Genomic DNA, 22,899 nt, shown 5'->3' with positions numbered 1-22,899 from the left:
ACTGCTGGAAAGCAAAAAAAAGAAAAGGAGTACTTGTGGCACCTTAGAGACTAACCAATTTATTTGAGCATAAGCTTTCGTGAGCTACAGCTCACGAATGAAGTGAGCTGTAGCTCACGAAAGCTTATGCTCAAATAAATTGGTTAGTCTCTAAGGTGCCACAAGTACTCCTTTTCTTTTTGCGAATACAGACTAACACGGCTGCTACTCTGAAATGCTGGAAAATAGGGTACTGAGCTAAACGGACCATGGTCTGTCCCAGCATGGGCATTCATATGTATCCAAACTGGTCTGTAGACTGTGCCAGCAAGATTTCAGTCTGCCAAACACACATTAAACCACCACTTTAAACTTGCTGAGAATGTAATTAAACCTTCTTTTGCTGGGGCCTCTGAGGTCAGGATCTGGTTTCATAAGCCAAGGCAAAAGCGGATACATGGGATCCCCACAGAATAACAGTGGGAACTACAACTCCATTCATGACAACCACCTTTGGTAGGAATAATCTCCTAGTCTATCCATGAAGGTAGACTCCCAAGCAGCAGAATCACAAACTTTTCCAGTGCAGCCAACATTGACATTCATAAATCAGCTTCTGGTTCACAAGGGCCTGCATAACTATGAAGTAGCACCCTTTGCGGTTTATGTACGCCTATGCTCCTTGAGGAGGACAAACTCTGAGCATGACAGTCTCATTGACGGCCCTGGCACAGTTTGGAAACCCCATTCTCTCAAAGCCAGCAGGAATATCTTGGGGTAAAGCATGCTCCTGATTGCCTCAGAAACTTCCACCACCACTTTATCCACAGTCAACTTTCCAACACCAAACTGGTTGGCAACAAGACCTTTCAGATACAGGAGTAGCCAGCTTTCCGATGGTTATAGCCACCCGCTTCTGGGCCAGTATGGCTGCCTTCATTAATGTATCCTGATACTGGAGTTTGGGGGCAAGCTGCTCACAAAGCTCCAGAAATGTAGCTTTCTTCATGCGAAAGTTCTATACTCACTGCTGGTCATCCCCGGTCTACATAACAATGTGGTCCCACCAGTCGGTGCTTGTGGCCCTGCTCCAGAAGTGCAGCTAGACCTAGAATCACAAGAGGCATCAGCCTGTGCAATTCTTCCATGTTTGTGTTATCCTCTTCCATCATTAGCTCCAACAAGTGCCTTCGGTGGGTCAGTAAACACTGCCAAAAAATGTCCACTAGCCCCTCACGGAAGCTCTTTCCATTTCCTGAAATAGGAGTGAAAGCGCAAGCAAGAGAAGTTCTTCCAAAGGTGCCCTAGGCTCCCAATCAGAGAGTTTGCAGACTCAAGTTCCACTAACCCTGGGCTTACATTGCAGTGTAGACATATCCTAAGGGCCGTGGAACTTGAGTTTTGTCCTTGCTTTGTTAACCTAGGGCTTGAGCATCTACACTCATTTGTAACCCCAGGTTAGGAATTGTTGAACCATGGGTCCCAACCTGGGGTTCCAGCATCTACACTGCATTATGTGGGCCCAAATCTAACCACCCCTATCCCAGACATCCTAGCGCCATCCCAAAATATGCCTGCTCTAGCCCTTTGTTCAGGGAGCAGCGTGGGAAAACTTGATTGTTCACAGGACAAAGAAAGTTGTCCCATGGGACTGTGGAATACTTTTGGTGGACTCCTACACCATGAGTCCAGTGAGGCTGCCTCTACTCTGCAAAGCAATAGGGCTTGAACCCTGGGTCCCAGCTTGACTCAGGCTTAGACCCTCCACATCGGGGGGTCCTGGGACCCTGGGTCTGAGCCCTGGGTTAATGCAATTTGTGTGTAGATGGAAGGAGGGTTAGACTTGAGCCTGAGTTCCTCCCCTGGGCTTACTCTGCAATGTAGAAATACCCTAAGATGCTAAGATTCTCAAACTGTGATTTAGATTGAAACAGCTGTTCATCAAAAAATTAATTTTTGAATGACAATCCAATGACAAGCAGCTCTCTTACCTGGCTTAAGACCATAATTGGTTGGAAGCTGTCCAAGGCTACCCTGAAGAAGAAATCAGTCTTGTAAAGAAGTCAATCTGGCCAACAGTAACACAGCTGCTACCGAAATGTAAGTAACACCTGCACAGCACCAATATTGAAAATCAAGAGTGTTTAATAACTAGACCAAGAACTAAAAAAAATAAAAAGGACATCTGATTAAGAAGTATCGCTGGCAGTAACAAACTTTATAAAACATGGGAACATACCTTTTTAAAAAAATCCTCCAAAAATGTGCTAAGAGATCTAGTGCCAGAAGAATTAAATAAGAAGAAAAGATCCCAGTCAAAATGTGTGCTCAGGGCACAAGAGATACATACAAATTACAATGAATAAATCTGACCCACAGTATTCACATGAGACGATCACAGCAAAATACTATTTATGTTAGTCTAAATATTAATGTGTAAATTTCAGCTCTCTAACTTTGTAGACCACGTGAATTTTATGTAATGCTCACTCATACACGTTGCATATATTTACAACATATACTAGGTAGGTCGAATGATATGCACACCTACATACACATTAGACATTGCCAATGAGAGTCTTGCCATTGACTTCAATGGGCTTTGGATCAGGCCCATTATGCTCCCCCGTAATGTAGTTTTATGGAACTCTGGAGGATTTGGATTTTAGATCAGTAATAAAATGCAATGCTTTGGAAAGGATGAAGTGGAGGATGAGGCAGCAGTAGTCATATTATGTACCACGGTACATCAACATGAACATATGCATGCACACAGGCAAAATTTTACCCACCATCTAAAAGAAATATTTTCAACAACCTGCCCTGGTTGGGGGAGAAAGAGAGAGAGAGAAAGCAAGAAAGAAAGAAAGCACGATTCTTCTTATACTTGTTTTTTGTTTATTTGCCAACGGAACAATTACAGAGTTTTCAGTGAAATAGCTCAAAAGTCACCAGAGCTAACAAATTGATAAATCTGTAAATGACAAAAGAATAGAAAGGCCAGTTTCCAATTGATAATATTTATTAGTTATCTGAGCTAGCATCCAATACGTGTTAGTTAGGCTCTTCCCAAACACTTAAGAATGATGCTCCGTGCATGATAGTTGTAGCTGCGAACACTTACAATTCACCCCTGGTTACACTGGCACATGTAGGGCCAAATGATGCAACTAAGATGCTAAACTAGTGAGATCATGGGTTGAATTACCTGTGGTTTTAATCAGGGACAACCACAGTAAATGATTAGCCATGCAGATTCCTTATGGAAAACCAATTTTGCTCGTTTTAACCCATGTACTAATTAGACCAAAGAGGTTGGGATGGCAGTTCGAACTTTGACCCAGGGCAAGGGAAGAGGGAGAAAGGCAGAGGAATTATCCAAGTTGAACCTCCAAACATTTGGAGGTTCAATTATCTCTATCTGATACATACAGCAATTTAATTTACTCTTAAGCAGCAAGGGACTGTACTGAATGGAGATGACTATCTGAATTGATTTAAAGCTAATTTGTTTCGGAAGGCTGTGAAATTGCTTTGAGTTCAACGCCTGCAGTCATTTCTGTGAGATGACATTAAAATGATTAAGTCTTACATGAACTCCCCAAAAGGTTCAGTGTATATTCACCACTTAATATCACACCTCCAGCCATGTCAGGATTCTTTATTTTTTGACTAGGTAGTGGTGGTAACAGTGAGGTCATCTGTATCTTCAGAATAGTCCAGGCACAGCATGTGATTACCAGCAGGATTCCTCCTTTGATTCCATGTTAGACGTAAAATGACTGAGATGCTGGAAGGTTAAGTTACTGAGACAAGGGCACAGGATGAGTGAAGAGAAATTACCAGGTACAGTTACATAAAATTAATGTGTCATTCAATGGTAGCTCAGTATCGCATAGGGCATATTTTAATTTGCACAAACAGCAGAACCCCAATTAACTGAACTGTACTTACCACAAGTTGGGCTATCTCCCGTGGTCTTTCTGTACAGAAGTCTTAGTTGGTCTTATGTTCAGAGGCAATGGCTTCCCCCTTTTCATGCAAACAAATCTAACTTCCTTCTCACATGGAGATAGTCAGGGTCCCAGTTGTAGTTACATGTTCGTCCTATTACAATTGGCTGAGCTGAACTGCACCTTTGGAGCAATCTGTATTGCCCTAACAAAACCCAAACCAAGCAACCTACCCAAGTTTTATGTTTGATCTATTAATCCAGAGGCAAGTAAGGAATATTAGACTAAATGAATTTATTAAATGCAGCACTTGCATCCACAGATTTCTTTTGCAAAGGTAGATAACTATCATGATCCCCATTTTACAGATGGAACTGAGTCACAGAGGGTGAAGAGACTTTCCCAAGGTCACTCAGGGAGTCAGTGGTAGAACCAGGAATAGAGCCAAAGTTTCCCAGGCCATTGACCAAGCCACTGGACCACACTGCCCTCACCCCACATGATCAAAACAGTCTCCCCTGTAGGCATCAAGAAACCCTCCAGGCACAACAGGATATCTTATCACAAGCCAGCATAGTTACGTCTTCTGAACAATTCATTGGCTAACCAATGATTGTGGGAGCAGGACATCAATATCCACTGGATTTTTTGCTAGCTGATTAACCCTTTCACAGCTGTCATATTTGCTGAACTTGATCTGGTTTAAGTGGCTCAACCTGAATTTCGAATCCATCTGTCTTGTCTGAGACCTTTACCAGCACAAATTATATCCTCACAGCACTTGAGGATTCTGGAATAAAAGAGATGAAGAGTTGCACTAAGAGGGTTTATAGGCAGGGTGAAGAAAGAAGCTGTGGTCTCTCTTTCCCTCTATAATAACCACTTGTCCCCCAGCACTCTACTGGGCTCTCTGTTTTTTTCTCTCAATGCTCCTCTTAGTTGTGTCATCATCTCCAGTCTTCCCTTACATGGCTTTTAGAACAGGCGAGGTGGGAAGCAGCATGAATTCACATAGGAAGTCCATCAAACAACTGGCTGGCTATCGCAGCTGCACTAGAACAAACACATCCCTTAAATATCTAGTGATTTATGGTGGGTGGTGGGGAGAGACCAGGCTCATCTGTGGAGCCCCTGCTGCTGCCAATTTCTCCAGGTAATGAAGGTGCTGCAAGTCCCTCTCACCCGGATATCTAGGAGATGCAGAAGATACTGCAGCATGCACTGAAATAAAGACAGGACCAGAGAAATGCTGGAAGAGAAGTATTACAGGGGTGTAGCGGTAAATCAGTCAAAGCTTTTAACCATGGCCATAAAATGAGTCACTTCAAGAAGCCGGGTCATAATAAGAGGGAAGTAGAATGGGTGACTGACTGTTCAGGAGAGAGAAGAGGTGACCATGCTGCTGTGGGTGAAGGCAGAGTGTGACAAGGATAGCTTATCTAGGAGCCCACTTGAAATGGGTTTGGCAAGCTCATTTACGAATTGCTAGGCCACTCGATGCCATGTGGCCCAAGTCACTACACCAAGTTCATATTTATAATCAGGAACATAGCTACCGTTCGTTTGTTTTTAATTTCTAAATTGTTATTGTGCTTCTCACATTCAATGTGTTCAGCTAGCCTCGCATAAAGATGACCAAACAACCGTGCCCAGCAAGCCATGTTATAACAAATGTATCAGAGAAATCCACTTTTGAATCATAAATCAATACACCATTTATCCAATCTAACAAACAATAAATGGCTCCTGAGCGGCCGGACAGCAACAGCAACAATATTTCCAAAGACAAACCTTCAAAATTATTCTCATCACCTCCTCCGAAGAGGACAAGATTAGCACATAAATGTTAGCGAACAGCAGTATGTGAAAGGAATGCTATACAGAATGCACAACAGAAGGTTTCCTATATCAAACGTAAATCATGCCTTTAAAAATGTTCCTGAATCCCTGCCACCTAGGGGAACCAACCAAACAGTTCTGGAGCAAGCCCCATCTGCTCTGTAACTAAACCAGTTTAAGCTAAACCAGATTCAACAGAAGCACATCTGAAAGTATGCACCCTCCCAGGGTACCATTGTTCTTCAACACTGTTTAAAATGGTTATAAAATGCTGGATGGATGCAAACAATGTTAAATAGTTTTAAGCCGTTTCACCATCCTTAGCCTAGTACGGAAGTTGTAAAAAGGACAGTGCTTTATTCATGGCATATTCAACCAGTGGGACACATAGGGAAATCAGAACTTTTGTGTACCAAATTTTAAAACCAGAGGCTAAAAGATCCATGCACAAAAACATGCATGTAATTGCACTCCTATGTATGTATGCACTGTTCTGATCACAAGCCCAAATTGGGCCTTGCACATACTAGGGTTGCCAAGTGTCTGGTTTTCAACCCAGTTGAAAAGGGACCCTGGTGGCGCTGGTCAGCACTGCTGACCGGGCTGTTAAAAGTCTGCTTGGTGCGGGGCTGGCAGTCTCCCTGCCCATCTCCGTGCAGCAACATGTCCCTCGGATACTAGGTGGAAGGACGGCCGGGGGGCTCCACGCACTGCCCCCGTCCCAAGCACTGGCACTGCATCTCCTCTTGGCGGGAAATCGCAGCCAATGGGAGCTGCGGGGGTGGTGCCTGCAGGTGGAGAAATCACGCAGAGACGCCTGGCCATGCCTTAGCCTAGGAGCCGAGGAACATGTCCCCTCTTCTGGGAGCTGCCTGAGGTAAGCGCCATGCCAGAAGCCTGCATCCCAAACCCCCTCCTGCGCCCCACCACCTGCCCCAGCCGAGCCCCCTCCTGCACCTCAAGTCCCTCATTCCCAGCCCCACCCCAGAGCCCACACCCCCAGACAGAGGCCTCACATCCACACCCTAATCCCCTGCTCCAGCCCAGAGCCCACTCCCACTTCCTGAACCCCTCATTTCTGGCCCCACCCTGGAGCCTGCACCCCAAGCCCCTTCCCATACCCCAACCCCCTGCCTCAGCCTGGAGTCCCCTCCCACACTCTGAAACAGTCAGCTCCACCCTCCAGCCTGGAGCCTCCCCTCCTGCACCCCAAACCCTTTATCCCTGGCCCCACCCCAGAACCTGCACCCCCAGCCACATCCCTAACCCCCTCCCGCATCCCAACACTGAGCCCCTTCCTGCACCCAAACTTCCTCCCAGAGCCCACACCACCTCCCGCACCCCAAACCTGTGTCCCAGCCCAGAGCCCCTTCCTGCACCCCAAACTCCTCATCCCTGGCCCTACCCCAGAGCCTGCACACCCAGCCCAGAGCCTGTAACCCCTCCAACACTCCGTACCCCTCAGCCTCAGCCCGGAGCCCCCTCCCACACTCTGAACCCCTTGGCTCCAGCCTGGAGCCCCCTCCTGCACCCCAAACTCCTCATCCTCGGCCTCAACCCAAAGCCCACACCCCAAGCCGGAGCTGTCCCCCCATCCTGCACCCCAACCCCTTACCCCAGCCTGGTGAAAATAAGTGAGTGAAGGTGTGGGAGTGCGAGCGACAGAGGGAAGCGGATGGAGTGAGTGGGGGAAGGGCCTCAGGGAAGGGGCAGGGCAAGGATGTTTGGTTTTCTGCGGTTAGAAAGTTAGCAACCCTAGCACACACAAGTGCACATTTAGAAATGAATCTGAATTAGCATGCTGGGAAATTATTTACCCTTTGAAATCCCCATTAAAAATAGACTTTTTCATATAGACAAGAATGAAAACAGAAACAGCATTTTAGCAAAATTAAAATCTTTTTCTTTCACAGTTCAGTATGTAGCACTCTAAGAACAAATAAGGAATCTGAACTTTCAGGTGGCCTCATTTTACCTGGGTGGTATTTTAAATGCCACCACACTGGTGCCTTGTGCCAGTACGATTTTTGTACTGTATATGCATTCTGTCACTTGCCAGCTAAGATGTTCTCAAGTGGCTCTGGATTCACTCCTGCCAGAAAATTATAGAAGAAAATATTGATATCTTGTCACGAGACAAAGTTCCCTATGTCCTTTAACATCTCTCCTTATCTTTATTCTCTGTGTCAGAAAAGGGTTACGTGCTACACAGAGAAACATGATTACAAAATCATGCAGTCAGGACCAGGTCAGAAAAATAAGGTGAATCTGAATGTGTACACGTTGTCTATAGTTTGCAATTCTGTTCTTATTTCAGAGACCCCACATGTGTCATTTAACCCAGAAGATTAACTTACAGATAGGCAGAGGGACAAAGCCTGCTCACAAGATTTATATTTGTCCAACAGGTTCAGATAAGCATTAAAGCTTTGTAATTCAAACTAAACAGTGTGTTGTTACAGTATATATTCCAGTCCGAAAAAATGCCTCTAAGTATGGATTACCCTATATAAACAGCTCTAGGAGTCTTAGCTGCATTACAGTACCAATACCTGTGATAGCAGTCTCACCCACCAAACGAATGGACATGTTTCTCTCTCTCTCTCTCTCTGCATCTGATCCCAGAATCCAGACTATAGAGTAGATATACCTTGATGTATGCTTTACTGGCTTTAGATACTCTGTTAAGTTTGCTCCACCACTAAATATCCAGAGTCATTTTTGTCAATAAGGGAAATTATGAACCACTTGCTTTCCTGTTAGATAAAATTACTTACTGGAATAGAAAATCTTTTCAAGGATAGCCTTTGTCCCTTATTTTATTAAAATGTATTTATAAACAGAATCAAATAGTTATTCTTGTTTGCTAGATTTGAAATCGTCTGCACTGCCATTTCCAAGTTAACTTTTTCAGCTTGTTTTTTGTTGCTGCCTTACATTTTAACAAAATGCCCAAAAAGTCTTCTTGAAAACTGAATATCCAACATTTGAATTTGCAAAAGTGTCTATAACTTAATCTGACTTTGACCTTCACTAATTTCATCTACTTTTGAATAAGATTAACGTAATTAATCATAACTTTAAGTGACAACATATCTATAAATATTGTTTAATTTCCTAACAGAGGGCTTTATGTTTTTTGTCAAAGAAATATACAGGCAGGCTTAATTTAACAAAAGAATCACATTAAGTACCTTACTGTCTATTCTTAGTTTTCTCACCCATAATGACATTCAATCTCAGTATGATTTTCTATCTCACCAAAAGTTCATAGAGTACAAATGCATCACATTAGCAAATTTAAACAAATAAGCTATGCTAAAATCTATCAAAATTTATACTATGAACATTCCAAAATATATGGACCATTTGGGACTAATTGCCCTTACTTAAATTAATAGGGCAACCTAACATTTATCCAGGCACCAAACCGCATATGCAAAGTTGTCTACTGTAACTCTGATCAAATATTCTTATCATTTCAAAATTTCCCTTGCTTAAATAAGAAGAGTGAAATTTTTGAATTCAAGTCAAAAAAGTCAAAATTTTTGAAAGTCTACTGTTCTATTCATAATAACTTACTAAAGACTTTGCAGTATGTTCTATAAACAGTTGTATTAACACTCTCTTTCTGGGTAATGCACTGAAGTGAAATATTTTGTGTTAACCCATATCCGATCTTTATATTTAGCAGTTTTCTTTCTTCTTAATTAAGCTGCTAACTGTATAAACAAAAATCAATATTTGATTTCTTCTATGAGCCTGTATTGGCCACTTTGCGAACTTGATTCATTTGCACATAAATGCTCTGGAAGGCAAATTGAATCAACTAATATACGTACGTACACAGACCTTTAGTCAAACATATTATGCACTTAAGATGAATTCAGTATAAATCACCATCCTAGCCACACAATTAAATACTATAAGCTTCCTTAACCCTCAGCTCAGACTTTTCTAATCTCCAAAAGAAAGCAAAGCCAGATGGCCGAGAACAAATGCTAAGAACCACATAGGGCTACGGAAAATACCTGAAGTTCTTAGCAATACAGTGAAAAATACCTTCGGTTTCAAGTTACTGATATGCCCATATAGAGCAGGATGCATCCCACATTATAGGCTAGTTAGTCCACCTGGTACTAAATTAAGAAGTGCATTTTCTTGTCAAGGGTAGAGATGACTAAGATGCTATACATTTAACACAATTCTTGATGTGGCAACTGAAATGATCATCTGCAGAAACAATGTACCACCTGTTCACCAAGGCCAACACAGAGATGGTGCATTTAGGTATGTGATAATGCAAACTGTATTCTAACCATTGCATCTGTAGCATCTTCAGATGGATACCCTTTGAGCCAGGCCAGTGGTTTAGGGGCAGCACACCTGGCTGCCAGATGGGTGATCTCAGATTAACTAGGTCTCAGGCTTGGCACCTCATTGCCAGGCTGTGAATGGCGAAAGAGGAACCACTGTCCTCATTTTCTGGGTGACTGTTTAAGAGCAGGACTCATGGGACTTAAAACAGAACAATACCCAGCGCTCCCTAGCTAGAAGGACCCAGCATTTGAAGATGGTGTGTAGGATGAGAGCCTCCAAAAGATATCACTTGCGAAACACACAGGGATGAAGTATCACTGACTTCTAAATAACCCCTTTCTACTGCATTTTGTTGATAACATTTAGTACACAGTAAAATCAAACAGGTTTTCTGCACAGCAGAACCACAACAGCAGGCCATACAAATTTATATGTTGTAGTACTCATTAATAGGATAATTCAACAGACAGCGGGGAGACTGCCACATGATTGCAGGCTTCCTGAAACATAATTTGTCAGTTTCAATTTAGACTTATCCAAATAAACTCATGAAATATTGTCTCTTCCATTTGCTAGAAGAGAAGATATTGATTTAAGGCGTTCACCTTCCATTTCTGGAGACTTGGATTCACATTTTAGGTTAAGTTACAGGATCAGACTGGTTTCGTGGTCTAAAATGAGCCCTTTGAGGAAAACACTCCACTTCACAAAGCCACCACAACAGTCTTGAACAAGTTGGCACCCACTGCTCATGAGAAGCTCAGAACTTCATGGGTTTAGACTGAGGTATATTGGCAGAGCTGTGTGGGGACATATAACTGCAGCAGCAGGGGCTGTTATAGTTCCAAAAGTAAATGTACTGGCATAGATGGGGGGGACAAGAGTTTTGAACTGTAGTAGCAGGGTGTGTTGTAGGGCAGGACGGAGGTGCATTGATAGATCTGGTAGGAGAAGCTTGAAACAGCAAGCGGGCTGCCGGGCGGGACTGAAGGGCATTGGCAGAGCTGTGTGGCAGGACTGGAATAGCAGTGGTTGCTGAAGATCAGTGTTAAGGAACATTGGCAAAGCTGGGATGGCACCCAAGAAACATAACATGGTAGGTCAGATCAAGACCAATGTGCAGCATCAAAATTGGGCAGATACTTTATCTAATTGACCCAGAATTTTAGAAGATATACACAACTTTCATCTGAGTGCAGCAAAACACAAAAGGATGAAATGTTCTGGTTAAAAATAATCAGCACTCAACAGCAGCATTCAGTGGTACTGCAGCCCACTGAAAATAGTATATGGACACGCAAGAGTCTCAGAGCTTCAGTTTAACACAACAGATGTTTCTGTAAAAGGGGGGAACTTTTGAACAGTTTCTACAATGCAAATGGAGCCAACTCCTGTTGCAAACAACTTTGAAAACCTGCTAGTTTATATTCAGCACTTCTCTAAAATCCCACAGATTCATCATTCTACACCAATGTTTACATTCTGTGTAGTCAGGCTCAGACAAAGAGCATCTCAGAACAGAGTTACCATGATGAATACAGAGACAAAGATTAATAAGAAAAGAAAAAGAAAAAATGGTATAAACCAAGGAAGAAAAGAAAGATTTTCAGGCAAGAGTTCAGGTGAGAGGGAGAGTCGATGAGGTACAGTAATACAGGAAGGCTGTCCCAGGTAGTAGGAACTGCAGACCAAGTCTTGGCCCCAGCAATAATGACACTATATGGAGAGACAGAAAAGAGTCCAGTGGTGGATGAGAAAAGGAATCAGAAAGTTGAGCAGAGAGAGAAGGTCTGCAACAGGATGGAGTGAGTTCATGAAGTTCACCACACAAGAAGGGTCACTGGAAAGTTGGGGAAAAAATAGCAAGGATAGCAACTAAAAAGATACAACAACAGAGATTTAAGACCTAACTATGGACAACCTAGAAAAATGTTACTTGGGAAGGAGATGAAATAGAGATTTAATACCATTATACTGCATGAAGTTTGGAGGGATACCTAAGGACTGATCACACAGAACAAGAGCAATAAGACCAGGAGTAATGTACTCATAGACTTTAAGGTCAGAAGGGACCATCATGATCATCTAGTGTGACCTCCTGCACATTGCAGGCCACAGAACCTCATTCACCCAGTCCTGTAACAGACCCCTAACCTCTGGCTGAGTTACTGAAGTCCTCAAATCATGATTTAAAGACTTCACGTTACAGAGTCTCCATGATTTACACTAGTTTAAACCTGCAAGTGACCCATGTCACAGATTGCAGAGGAAGGCAAAAACCCATCAGGGTCTCTGCCAATCTGACCTGGGGGAAAATTCTTTCCCAACTCCAAATATGGTGATCAGTTAGATCCAGAGCATGTGGGCAAGACCCACCAGCCAGGCACCTGGGAAAGAACTCTCTGTAGTAACTCAAAACCCTCCCCATCTAGTGTCCCATTTACTAAAAACTAATGGCAATATTTAGCACAGGAAAATATTTCTAAGGAGTCAGAGTAATGCAGCACTGGCATGAATGGCCCAGTCTGGTAACAAGTTTATTTCTTAACAGGGATTCCAGAAAGAAGTGAGGCAGGATTCATGTAGTGAAAAATCACGAGTGATATTCTTGAGTGACCCCTTTCAGCCCCAACCTTCTGTTAAACCTGCTCAGAAGATTCTCTGACAGATTCCCACACCTTCCATGATGGAAATGTTTCAGTACATTATTACTGAAGCTCACTGGTGCATGAGTCGTCCAGTGCCCTATGAGGTCTCCCATTCCCTTCGGCTGCTAAAAGTTATTTCAGTAAGTGGGTCAGCTAAACAGAAAAGCCGGTGGCTAAGTCAGAGACATGGCTCTTAACTTCAATGTTGACTTCTCCACAGCAGAAATATCTATCCAAATTGGACTTTTAATATCCTTCTGCCTTAAAAATAAACCAACAAAACTACATTTTCATTTACCTCTGAGATGCGTTTTTTTATTTCTGAATTATAACCTTGAATCGAAAGACATTAATATTATAATTGCTTTTCCTAATCATCAGAAAACTGTTGACCTTTAATTCTGATAAAACAATTTTGTACTGTGCTCTATTGAAACCTACTTGACATTTCAATTTGCTTGCATTTCCCCCCCTAATATTGTTCAAACGGGGATGCCTAGTAGCTAGCTGACTTCCCACTCTTGTTTTCCAAGTGTACGTGACATTAGTTTGCTCAAAATAGTCGTTATACTTTGAATCTGCTTGCTGAAGCATTGTAACAACTCCTCATGCTCCCTGGCTGATAGAGGAAAATCAATTTTGATCCCTCAAAAGCAAGAGCTAGTCTCCAACTTAACACACCAATTTGGACAATTGTGACTGAAACTGAATCAGGAGTCATTTGTCATTCCAGTCATTTTACATTTGTGCTGACATCTTAAGGACTAGATTATAAGTATATTTTTAAAAGGTGGAAAAAAAAGAGACTAAACTTCATTCACTCTGAAAAGCAGTTTGTCAATTACATTAGAAAAGTAGGGAAGATTGATGGGGACAACAAAAACGTAATGCGGGTTTATTAACCTGCAATTTAAAGCAGTACAAGGCATTATAAAAGAATATAAAAAATTTCACTCAATTGATTTGGATCATTTTAAATGGTAAATAGGTCCTGCCCTTCTTTAATTTATCCTGGTCAAAAGACATGAATTAAAAGACTCCAGTTTTAATGATCTGTAATCAAAGTACAGTAATAGGAAGGTAAAATTTGTAGGAAACATGTACATTTTCCCATAGGGCACAGATTTAGCACTGTAAATATTCCATGCAGGTACAAGAGAGGGGAAGAAAAAAAAGCTTACGATAGTGCTGAAAAGATGCACTATGCACATAATGCAGTAGTACAGAGAACTCTAACAAATGAAGGCAAATGAAAAAAGGCAGTACTCACCCAAAACATTAAATTGAAAAGGAACATCATGTATTTCAAACAACACAGGCAGCCTCTTGCCATGTTGCACTTCTTAAATTCTAAAAGGAAAACAAAGGATAGATCCAGGTAAAACACCACATATTTGCTGCCTTTGGGTGCATTGTATTTGTCACTTTTTATGCCAGTCCCAGTTCCAATGCCAGTCCCTGTTCCAGCCCTGGTGTGGCTCTGTGTGCGTGATCCAGCAGTGCCGTAAAAAGCTCCAGCAGTAAAACCTCGACCAAACTGCCTGCCTGAGGTAGAAGGTTTAGCAAAGTCCGAGTCCTTGCTATCCAAAGATGGACTACGGTGAATTGAAGAATCCTCACTACTTGACTTCTCCATGATCTCTCTTTTCACAGTTGTCAGATTTAATGACTAGCATCTCTCAGCATTAAACGCAGTACCTTGTGAACTCCACAGTCATACAAGGATGATTTTTCTTTATCTTAATAAACAAATCACATAACCATTGTAGAATTTATTGCAATATTCCCTGCATTGCTGCTTTTTTTCCTCTTTCTTTTTTATACCCAAGTAAGCTGTACAATAGGTATCTGCAGCTTTGATTTATGCACCAGCATCCCATGCAGGAACAATCTCATGACGTCTTGACGAACTGGTTATGAATAACTTAGCTTTTTATTTAAAACAGCCATAAACTCTTTCTTCCCACTCTTAGTCCCCAGTCCTCTGATCTATAGACAGCAGATGGTCCTTATATCCATTTCCAAAAGGGTTGTCCAGTACATCTGGAAGACTTTCTCCAGCCTGAGCACTTTTCTTGCTCTCTCAGCTCTCTTCTCTGCCTCACTCTGACTGTTTCTCACATGCTGCTGTTTTTTTTTTTTTTTACCCGTTTGCAGTATCTCATTCAGTAATCAGCTATTGGAGCTCACTCTCAGTGTTGCACTGCTGTTGATGTGAAATCATCAGCAACTGCAACCACTGGGCATTTCCCACAGAAATCCCTGACCTAACTATCAAGTAATACATCCACTCTCTTGATAGCCCCTCCCCTCTACTTTACATCTAGCCAATTAGAACAAGCCTTCCCCCAAGGCATGCCTCCATGACATAATACCTTTAATAGGATTAGTATTACTCTTTGACTATACAAGTGCACAACAGAAAATCTCTTTAAATGTCAAGTGCTGTTTATGGGCAAGAATCATGAGGTAATGATACTCCTTTAATGTAATAAAAGTCTGTAAAAGTAAGGATTAGATATACAGAAGCTAACAAACCCCCAATGAAATTAAGAGTGACTATATACTTTTACATTTTTTGCAGCTTAAATGAATGGCATGGACAAGCAACTGGAACCGGCTAGCACTTAGTGTTCGTCTAATAGGCACATTTCTCAGTTATACACGCACATAGTATGACGTCATCAACTGTGATATAATTAACCATAACATGAAACACAGAGCTGCTGTCTTTTTACAGGGTAATCAATCAATCCTAAATCTCCTGAATGTTACAGTATCTGAGCCTGCAGCTATTAACCCACTATTTAACTGGTATGACAGAGATTACTCTTGCACAGAGGCTCTCAACCTTTCCGGACTTCTGTACCCCTTTCTGGAGTCTGACTTGTCTTGCATAACCCCAAGTTTCACCTCGCTTAAAAACTACTTGCTTACAAAATCAGACAAAAATATAAAAGTGTCACAGCACACTATTACTGAAAAATTGCTTACTTTCTCATTTTTACCACCTTATTATAAAATAAACCAATTGGAATATAAATATTGTACTTACATTTCAGTGTATAGTATATACAGCAGTATAAACAAGTCACTGTGTTAAATTTTAGTTTGTACTAACTTCACTGCTGCTTTTTATGTAACCTTTTGTAAAATTAGGCAAATAACTAGATGAGTTGATATACTCCCTGGAAGACCTCTGCATGCCTCCAGGGATACACGTACCCCTGGTTGAGAACCATTGAGCATACAGTATTCTCTCAGACTTCTTTCATTATAAATAATGTCTGTGAACTAGAAACTCTGACCTGAATGCTCTATTCCTTTCTAGACAGCAACAATTCTAGGCAGTGCAATGCCTCATGGCATGACTCTACAACACAAGTGGGATAATGATACCAAGACTTCCTATAACACAGATACAGTGTTAGCTTTCCCATGTTATCTGTAAAACCTACACTAAGCAGATTCACCTGGAGCATGTGGGGTTTTCTGGGTTTGCTTGTTGTTTTAAAACTGGTTTCATATTAGCTATGCATGTTCATAAACTGGCATAAGAAGAGCACAAATCATTGTGTAAAGGAACTGTCCACACAAAAGATACAAAATCCATGCAAAAAAACCCATCATTAACAGATCATTAAGTTTGCATAATGAAGCACTCAAGCCAGGAAATGCAAAAATCGTGCACAACCTTAGCTCTGACCTCTCATGTATACACACTACAACACAGCCTTTAATTATGTACCCGCATATATTAAGAAAATAATAGGGCTGTCTATTAATCACAGTTAACTCATGCGATTAACTCAAAAAAATTAATCGCGATTAAATCGTAATTTTAATCACACTGTTAAACAATAGAATATCAATTGAAATTTATTAAATATTTTGGATGTTTTTCTACATTTTCATATATATTGTATTCTGTGTTGTAACTGAAATCAAAGTGTATATTATTCTTGATTACAAATATTTGCACTGTAAAAGAAACAAAATAAAGTATTTTTAATTCACCTCATACAAGTACTGTAGTGATGAAAATGTGATGAAAATGCAACTTACAAATATAGATTTTTTTTGTTACGTAACTGCACTCAAAAACAAAACAATGTAAAACGTCAGAGCCTGCAAGTCCACTCAGTCCTACTTCTTCTTCAGCCAATCGCTAAGACAAACAAGTTGGTTTACATTTACAGGAGATAATGCTGCCCTCTTCCTATTTACAATGTCACCTGAAAGTGAAAACAGGTGTTTGCTTGGCACTTTTGTAGCTGGCATTGCAAGGTATTTATGTGCCAGATATGCTAAACATTCGTATGCTCCTTCATGTTTCAGCCACCATTGCAGAGGACATGCCTCCATGCTGATGACGCTCGTTAAAAAAATAATGCGTAAATTAAATGTGTGATTGAACTCCTTGGGGGAGAACAGTATGTCTCCTGCTCTGTTTTACCCACATTCTGCCATGTATTTCATATTATAGCAGTCTCAGATGATGACCCAGCATGTTGGTTTGTTTTAAGAACACCTGGCATTTTGTCAGATTTGCAATGAAAGAAGATACCAATGTGAAATTTCTAAAGATAGCTACAGCGCTTGACCCAAGGTTTAAGCATCTGAAGTGCCTTCCAAAATCTGAGAAGGATGAGGTGTGGAGCATGCTTTCAAAACTCTTAAAAGAGGAACACTCCGATGAGAAAACTACAGAACCCAAACCACCAAAAAAGAAAATCAGCTTTCTGCTGGTGGCATCTGACTCAAGTAATGAAAATGAACATGCGTTGGTCCGCACTGCTTTGGGATTGTTATCGAGCAGAACCCGTCATCAACATGGACGCATGTCCCCCGGAACGGTGGTTGAAGCATGAAGGGACATATGAATCTTTAGCACATCTGGCACATAAATATCTTGCGGTGCCAGCTAGAACAGTGCCATGAGAATGCCTGTTCTCATTTTCAAGTGACATTGTAAACAAGAAGCGGGCAGCATTATCTCCTGCAAATGTAAACAAACTTGTTTGTCTGAGCAATTGGCTGAACAAGAAGTAAGACTGAGTAGACTTGCAGGCTATAAAGCTTTACATTGTTTTATTTTTGAATGCAGTTATTTTTTGTACATAATTCTACATTTGTAAGTTCAACTTTTATGATAAAGAGATTGCACCACAGTACTTGTATTAGGTGAATTGAGAAATACTATTTCTTTTGTTTGTTTTTTCACAGTGCAAGTACTTGTAATCAAAAATAAATATAAAGTGAGCATTGTACACTTTCTATTGTGTGTTGTAATTGAAATCAATATATTTGAAAATATAGAAAACATCCAAAAATATTTAAATAAATGGTATTCAATTATTGTTTAACAGTGTGATTAATTGTTTTAATTGCACGATTAATCATGATAAAAAAATTTTAAATCGCTTGACAACCCTAGAAAATAATAATCCATTTTTTCTTCAAGCTTAGATCTATATGCCCAGCAGCACCTTGTAATATGTTGTCATCCTTATATACTAATACTAAATTTATGATCAGATCATCATCAAATGCACAACTACAAAATGAGCAACAACTGGTTAGGCAGTAGTACTGCTGAAAAGGATCTGGGGGTTATAGTGGATCACGAATTGAATACAAGTCAACAATGTGATACAGCTGCAAAAAAAGCTAATATTCTGGGATGTATTAACATAAGCATCATATGTAAGACACGGGACGTACTTGTCCACTCTACTCGGCACTGGTGAGCCTCAGCTGGAGTACTATGTCCATTTCTGGGCACCACACTTAGAAAAGATGTGGACAAATTGGAGAGAGCAACACAAATGGTAAAAGATTTAGCAAATTTGACCTATAAGGAAAAGTTAAAAAAAAACTGGGCATGTTTAGTCTTGTGAAAAGACGACGGATGGGGGACCTGATAACACTGTTCAAATATATTAAGGGCTGTTATAAAGAGGACAGTAATCAATTGTTCTCCATGTCCACTGAATGTAGGACAAGAAGTAATTGGCTTAATCTGCAGTAAGGGAGATTTAGGTTGCATAGTAGGAAAAACTTTCTAATTATAAGGATAATTAAGCACTGGAATAGGCTTTCAAGGAAAGCTGTGGAATCCCCATTCTTGGAGGGTTTTAAGAATACGTTAGACAAACATCTGTCAAGGATGGTCTAAGTTTACTTGGTCCTGCCTTAGAGCAGAGGGCTGGACTAGATGACTTCTCAAGGTCCCTTCCGGCCCTACATTTCTATGATTTTATAAAGATATGATGTATCTGCAGTGACAGACAAGTTCTACAAGTTCTGCTTTCTGTAAAGTATTTTAATTACCTTGCCATGAAATATGCACTATACATAACACTGATTTGTCTCTCTTCTCTGAGCACAGCTCCAATACTGACAGGCTCCAATCCAGTAATCAAGCACATGAATAACTTTATTCACTTAAGTAGTCCCATCACAACTCACATGAGTGAAGTTATTAAGGTGTGTATGTGTTTGCAAGATAACATCCCAGTGTGTTTAAGCACTAGGTGAGAAATGGTTTCACAGACAAATACCTTAACAAAATTGTATTAAAGAGTGAATATCCTAATATTTATTTTATTTTTTGTCACGATGATGGGAACTGTATTTGCCTCTCTCATGAGCTATGCTCAGGGACCAAGATTTTCAAAAATAGGAGCCTAAAGGTAAGCTCCTAAATTCAAATGTACGCACCTGTCTGAGAAACTTGGGAGCTGCTGGATGATCAGCAATTTTGAAAATTGGTAGGGTATCTACATATGATTTTAGAAGCCCAACTATTTTAGAAAATGTTGGCCATGGTGTCTTCAAAATGTTGTTCTAATGTTTTCATGCTGAATTACAGATAGTTGCTTTAAGATCTTTAAAACTGTTTTTTCTCCATTTTAGTGAGAGTTTATTGTACAGAATTTCCCCTGGTGTCACTCAGATCTGAAAGTTAATATATTTCTAAACTCCCAAGTTAAGCTGAACATTTTTTCCCGTAAGCTGACATATAAATGTAGGCATGCTCCTAACTGACAAATACTTAATTGTATTAAACAGCAATAACATTTACACTGAGGTGTACTAAAGAAGCACAACTGATAATTAAGGTTACGATTTGGTTACAGAGGTCGCGGAGTCCGTAACTTCCGCAGATCTCCGTGACTTCAGCCCACAGCTGCAGGGAGCTGCAGGCTATTCCCACCTCCTGTGGTGGCCGGGAGTTGCAGGGTACCTCCTGCCACAACGGGTGGCTGGGGGGAATCCCCCTGCAGCTCCCCAGCCGCTGGGGCAGCGGGGAGGAATCCCCCACAGCTCCCCAGCCACCACAGGTGGGGGTCCCTCCCAGCTCCGAGCCACAGTAGGGCACGGTGCTTGCACCCTCCTCCCTCCCTATTTTGTCATGGAAATTTTTAGTAAAAGTCCAGGACAGGTCACAGGCAATTAACAAAAATTCAAAAAGCCGTGACCTGTCCGTGACTTTTACTAAAAATTTCCATGACAAAATCGTAGCCTTAATGATTGTATCTTTAGCACAAATTTTACATTATATAATTGCAAATTATATATGTGAAAACTCACACCTTTGGTAACCTAAAGCTCTCTGCCTCAGTTTCTCCATCTGAAAGTGGTGATAATTATTTATTTACCCACCTGAGGTTCAAACACTGAATGGGTTGTTTATTTGTTTTAAATTGACTCCGTTCATTGGATTTTTTAATTTTTTAAGTATGGAAACATTTTTATTGGGCTTAAGTTTTTTAAAAGCTTGTTTTTACAACTTTTCAATATCAGGCCATAGCTGAGTTGACAAAGTATTATGAAAGACTTGTTTTCTTATTAAAAGGGATTTGCATGAACATTTCCATTTCATTTCACCGAAACTCATCGCTTGTTAGAAGATAGCAATGGCTGATTTGCATCACAGGTTCTGCTTAAACATTCTGTTCCGTTGAACTTACAATAGAATGAACAATTATTGCTTGCCTGACTGTCTTTGTAATGTTGTATCTCCTGCAATGTACTCTTATTAATGTCTCAGTCAAGTAATAACATTATATTTACCTGTCCCCTGCTGCCTGCTCTGAGTGGCCTTGTGCCTTGCTCCTACACTACACAACACGATGGAAAATATAAATCAGTATATGTTTTAACAAGGGTACAGGAAGGCTTTCCCCTTGCGACCTCCAGTACTTTCCTCATGTGGAATTGTTTCCATCCTTGTATCATTTACCCTACCTTTAAACGTCATACATTCATGCAGGAGTATTGCCAGTCCCAAGTATACAAAAATCATGAAATTGGGTTAAAAATCATAAGCTTTTTAAAAATACTATATTTGGATGGGTTTTTTTAATTTGTCTTCTGATTTTTAAGTTTTTCATGGTTCATGTTTTAAAGGTTTTCTCAACAATGACTAGAAATTTACCTTTTTTTTTTAATGAAAGCTCAGATTCTCTCATGATCCCATGACTCCATGATCTGGGGCTTTAAGAAAAACACCAAATATTACGAGACTTCAAAGTATATTATTTAAAAGTAACTTAAATTTGACCTTGTCACCATAAACGCATATTAATTCCCCAATCTTGCAACTCTCTTTGCAAAGCCCTGGACCTGCACAGAACCCCACTGAAGTCAGTAATGATTGGCATCAATGCAAAGGGTCATCCTTGCAGATCTGATCACAGGCTAAGCAAATATAATTTTGTGTACTGAAGTGTGATCTAATGGATATGGCACTAGACTGGTAGTCAGGAGATCTGGGATCTACTCCCAGCTCTCACACAGGCCCACTGGTTGACTTTGGGCAATTTTTTTCACTACTCTGTGCCTCCGTTTTCCCATCTGTACAATGGGGAATAATGATACTGACCTCCTTTGTAAAACTTTGAGATCTACTCATGAGAAGTTCTCTATATTATATTATATTATAAATGCTAAGAGTTAGATGAGGTATTCAGCACCATACCAATTACAAATAAGGCTACGTTTTAGTCACAGCTATTTTTACTAAAATCATGGACAGGTCATGGACAGTAAACAAAAATTCACGGCCCATGACCCATCCATTAGTTTTACTATATACCCCTAACTAAAATGTGGGCGGGGTGCCGTGGATGCTCGGCGGGGCGGTGGGTCTGGGAGTGGCACGGGTGCTGGGGGAGGTGGCCCGGGACTCCCATTGGTGCTGTGGGGTGGAGGTTTGCAGGGCTAACAGAGGCTCCCTACCCAGCTCCACGTGTCCTTGCAGCTCCTAGGCGGCAGAGGGGCCAGGGGGCTTCACATGCTAATCCCGCCACAAGCACCAGCTGCACAGCTCCCATTGGCCGGGAACCACAGACAATGGGAGCTGTGGGGGTGGGGCCTGCAGGCAGAGCGTGGAGCCCCCTGGCTCCTCCACCTAGGAGGAACTGCAGGGCAATGCCAGTTGGAGCCAGGGAGCCCCCCCATCCTGAGGTAAGCGCCCCCTGGCACCTCCCAATCCCCTTCCCCTCCCACACCAGGTCGGGCAGCCCCTGAGCCACCACCAGACACTGCAGAAATCACGGAGGTCACGGAAAGTCATGGAATCTTCTACTTCCATGACAGACTTGCAGCCTTAATAATAAACAATATAGGAGGTGTTTTTTGTTTAATATAAATCCTGGAGTCCCCCTTGAAATGGAGACTGGTGAGTTTTGCTTTGCTGCATGTGTCACAATGCACAGTTCTGTGCTGTCACAGCTAACCTAGTAGCACTCAGCCTTGCTGGACTGTGCAGCTGGCCTAGACAGATAAGTGGAGGTTTTGATAATATTATTGTATACCATATGGAATTAAGCCATGCTATAAAGATATATATTTTAAAAACTTTTTTCTGATCCCACTTTAGGCTAGCTCCCATTTTCCCCCACGACTGAAGGGCCTGTGGTGACATCACAGAAGGACAGGGGTTGGGATGGTCAGAAGAATGGAACTGTCCAACACAACTTGGAAAGAAACAAGGGGAAACTGGATTTAAGTAAACATTAAGTTGATTGTTTACTTTATACCTCTTGTTATTTAGGGCAATCAACACAGAGAAATATATTTAGTTCATGTTTTGTTCACATCTTTATAGAACACCTTTGACATCTCATCGGAAGGCTCTGATGGCTGGGAAT

At 41.2% G+C, this 22,899-nt stretch overlaps 1 protein-coding gene across 8 annotated transcripts in view; it reads right to left on the bottom strand.

Moving 5' to 3' along the window:
• Positions 1-22,899, bottom strand: part of TSPAN9 (tetraspanin 9) — a 275,804-nt gene that overhangs the window by 131,100 nt on the left and 121,805 nt on the right. For 3 of the 8 annotated variants that reach the window (XM_073314272.2, XM_073314331.2, XM_073314341.2), the window contains one exon: positions 14,010-14,089. The exons of 1 other annotated variant lie outside the window; for it this stretch is intronic. In XM_073314272.2, coding sequence (XP_073170373.1) covers positions 14,010-14,072 — 63 coding nt within the window. In that variant the 5' untranslated portion in view covers positions 14,073-14,089. Of the gene's footprint in view, positions 1-14,009; positions 14,455-21,182; positions 21,242-22,899 lie in introns of those variants that run through there. 4 more of the 8 variants (XM_073314301.2, XM_073314310.2, XM_073314283.2 and 1 more) reach the window with 3 other exon arrangements.

Source organism: Lepidochelys kempii, chromosome 1 (genome assembly GCF_965140285.1).
Source record: "Lepidochelys kempii isolate rLepKem1 chromosome 1, rLepKem1.hap1, whole genome shotgun sequence".
Taxonomy (NCBI): domain Eukaryota; kingdom Metazoa; phylum Chordata; order Testudines; family Cheloniidae; genus Lepidochelys; species Lepidochelys kempii.
This window is presented reverse-complemented; position numbering and strand designations above follow the sequence as displayed.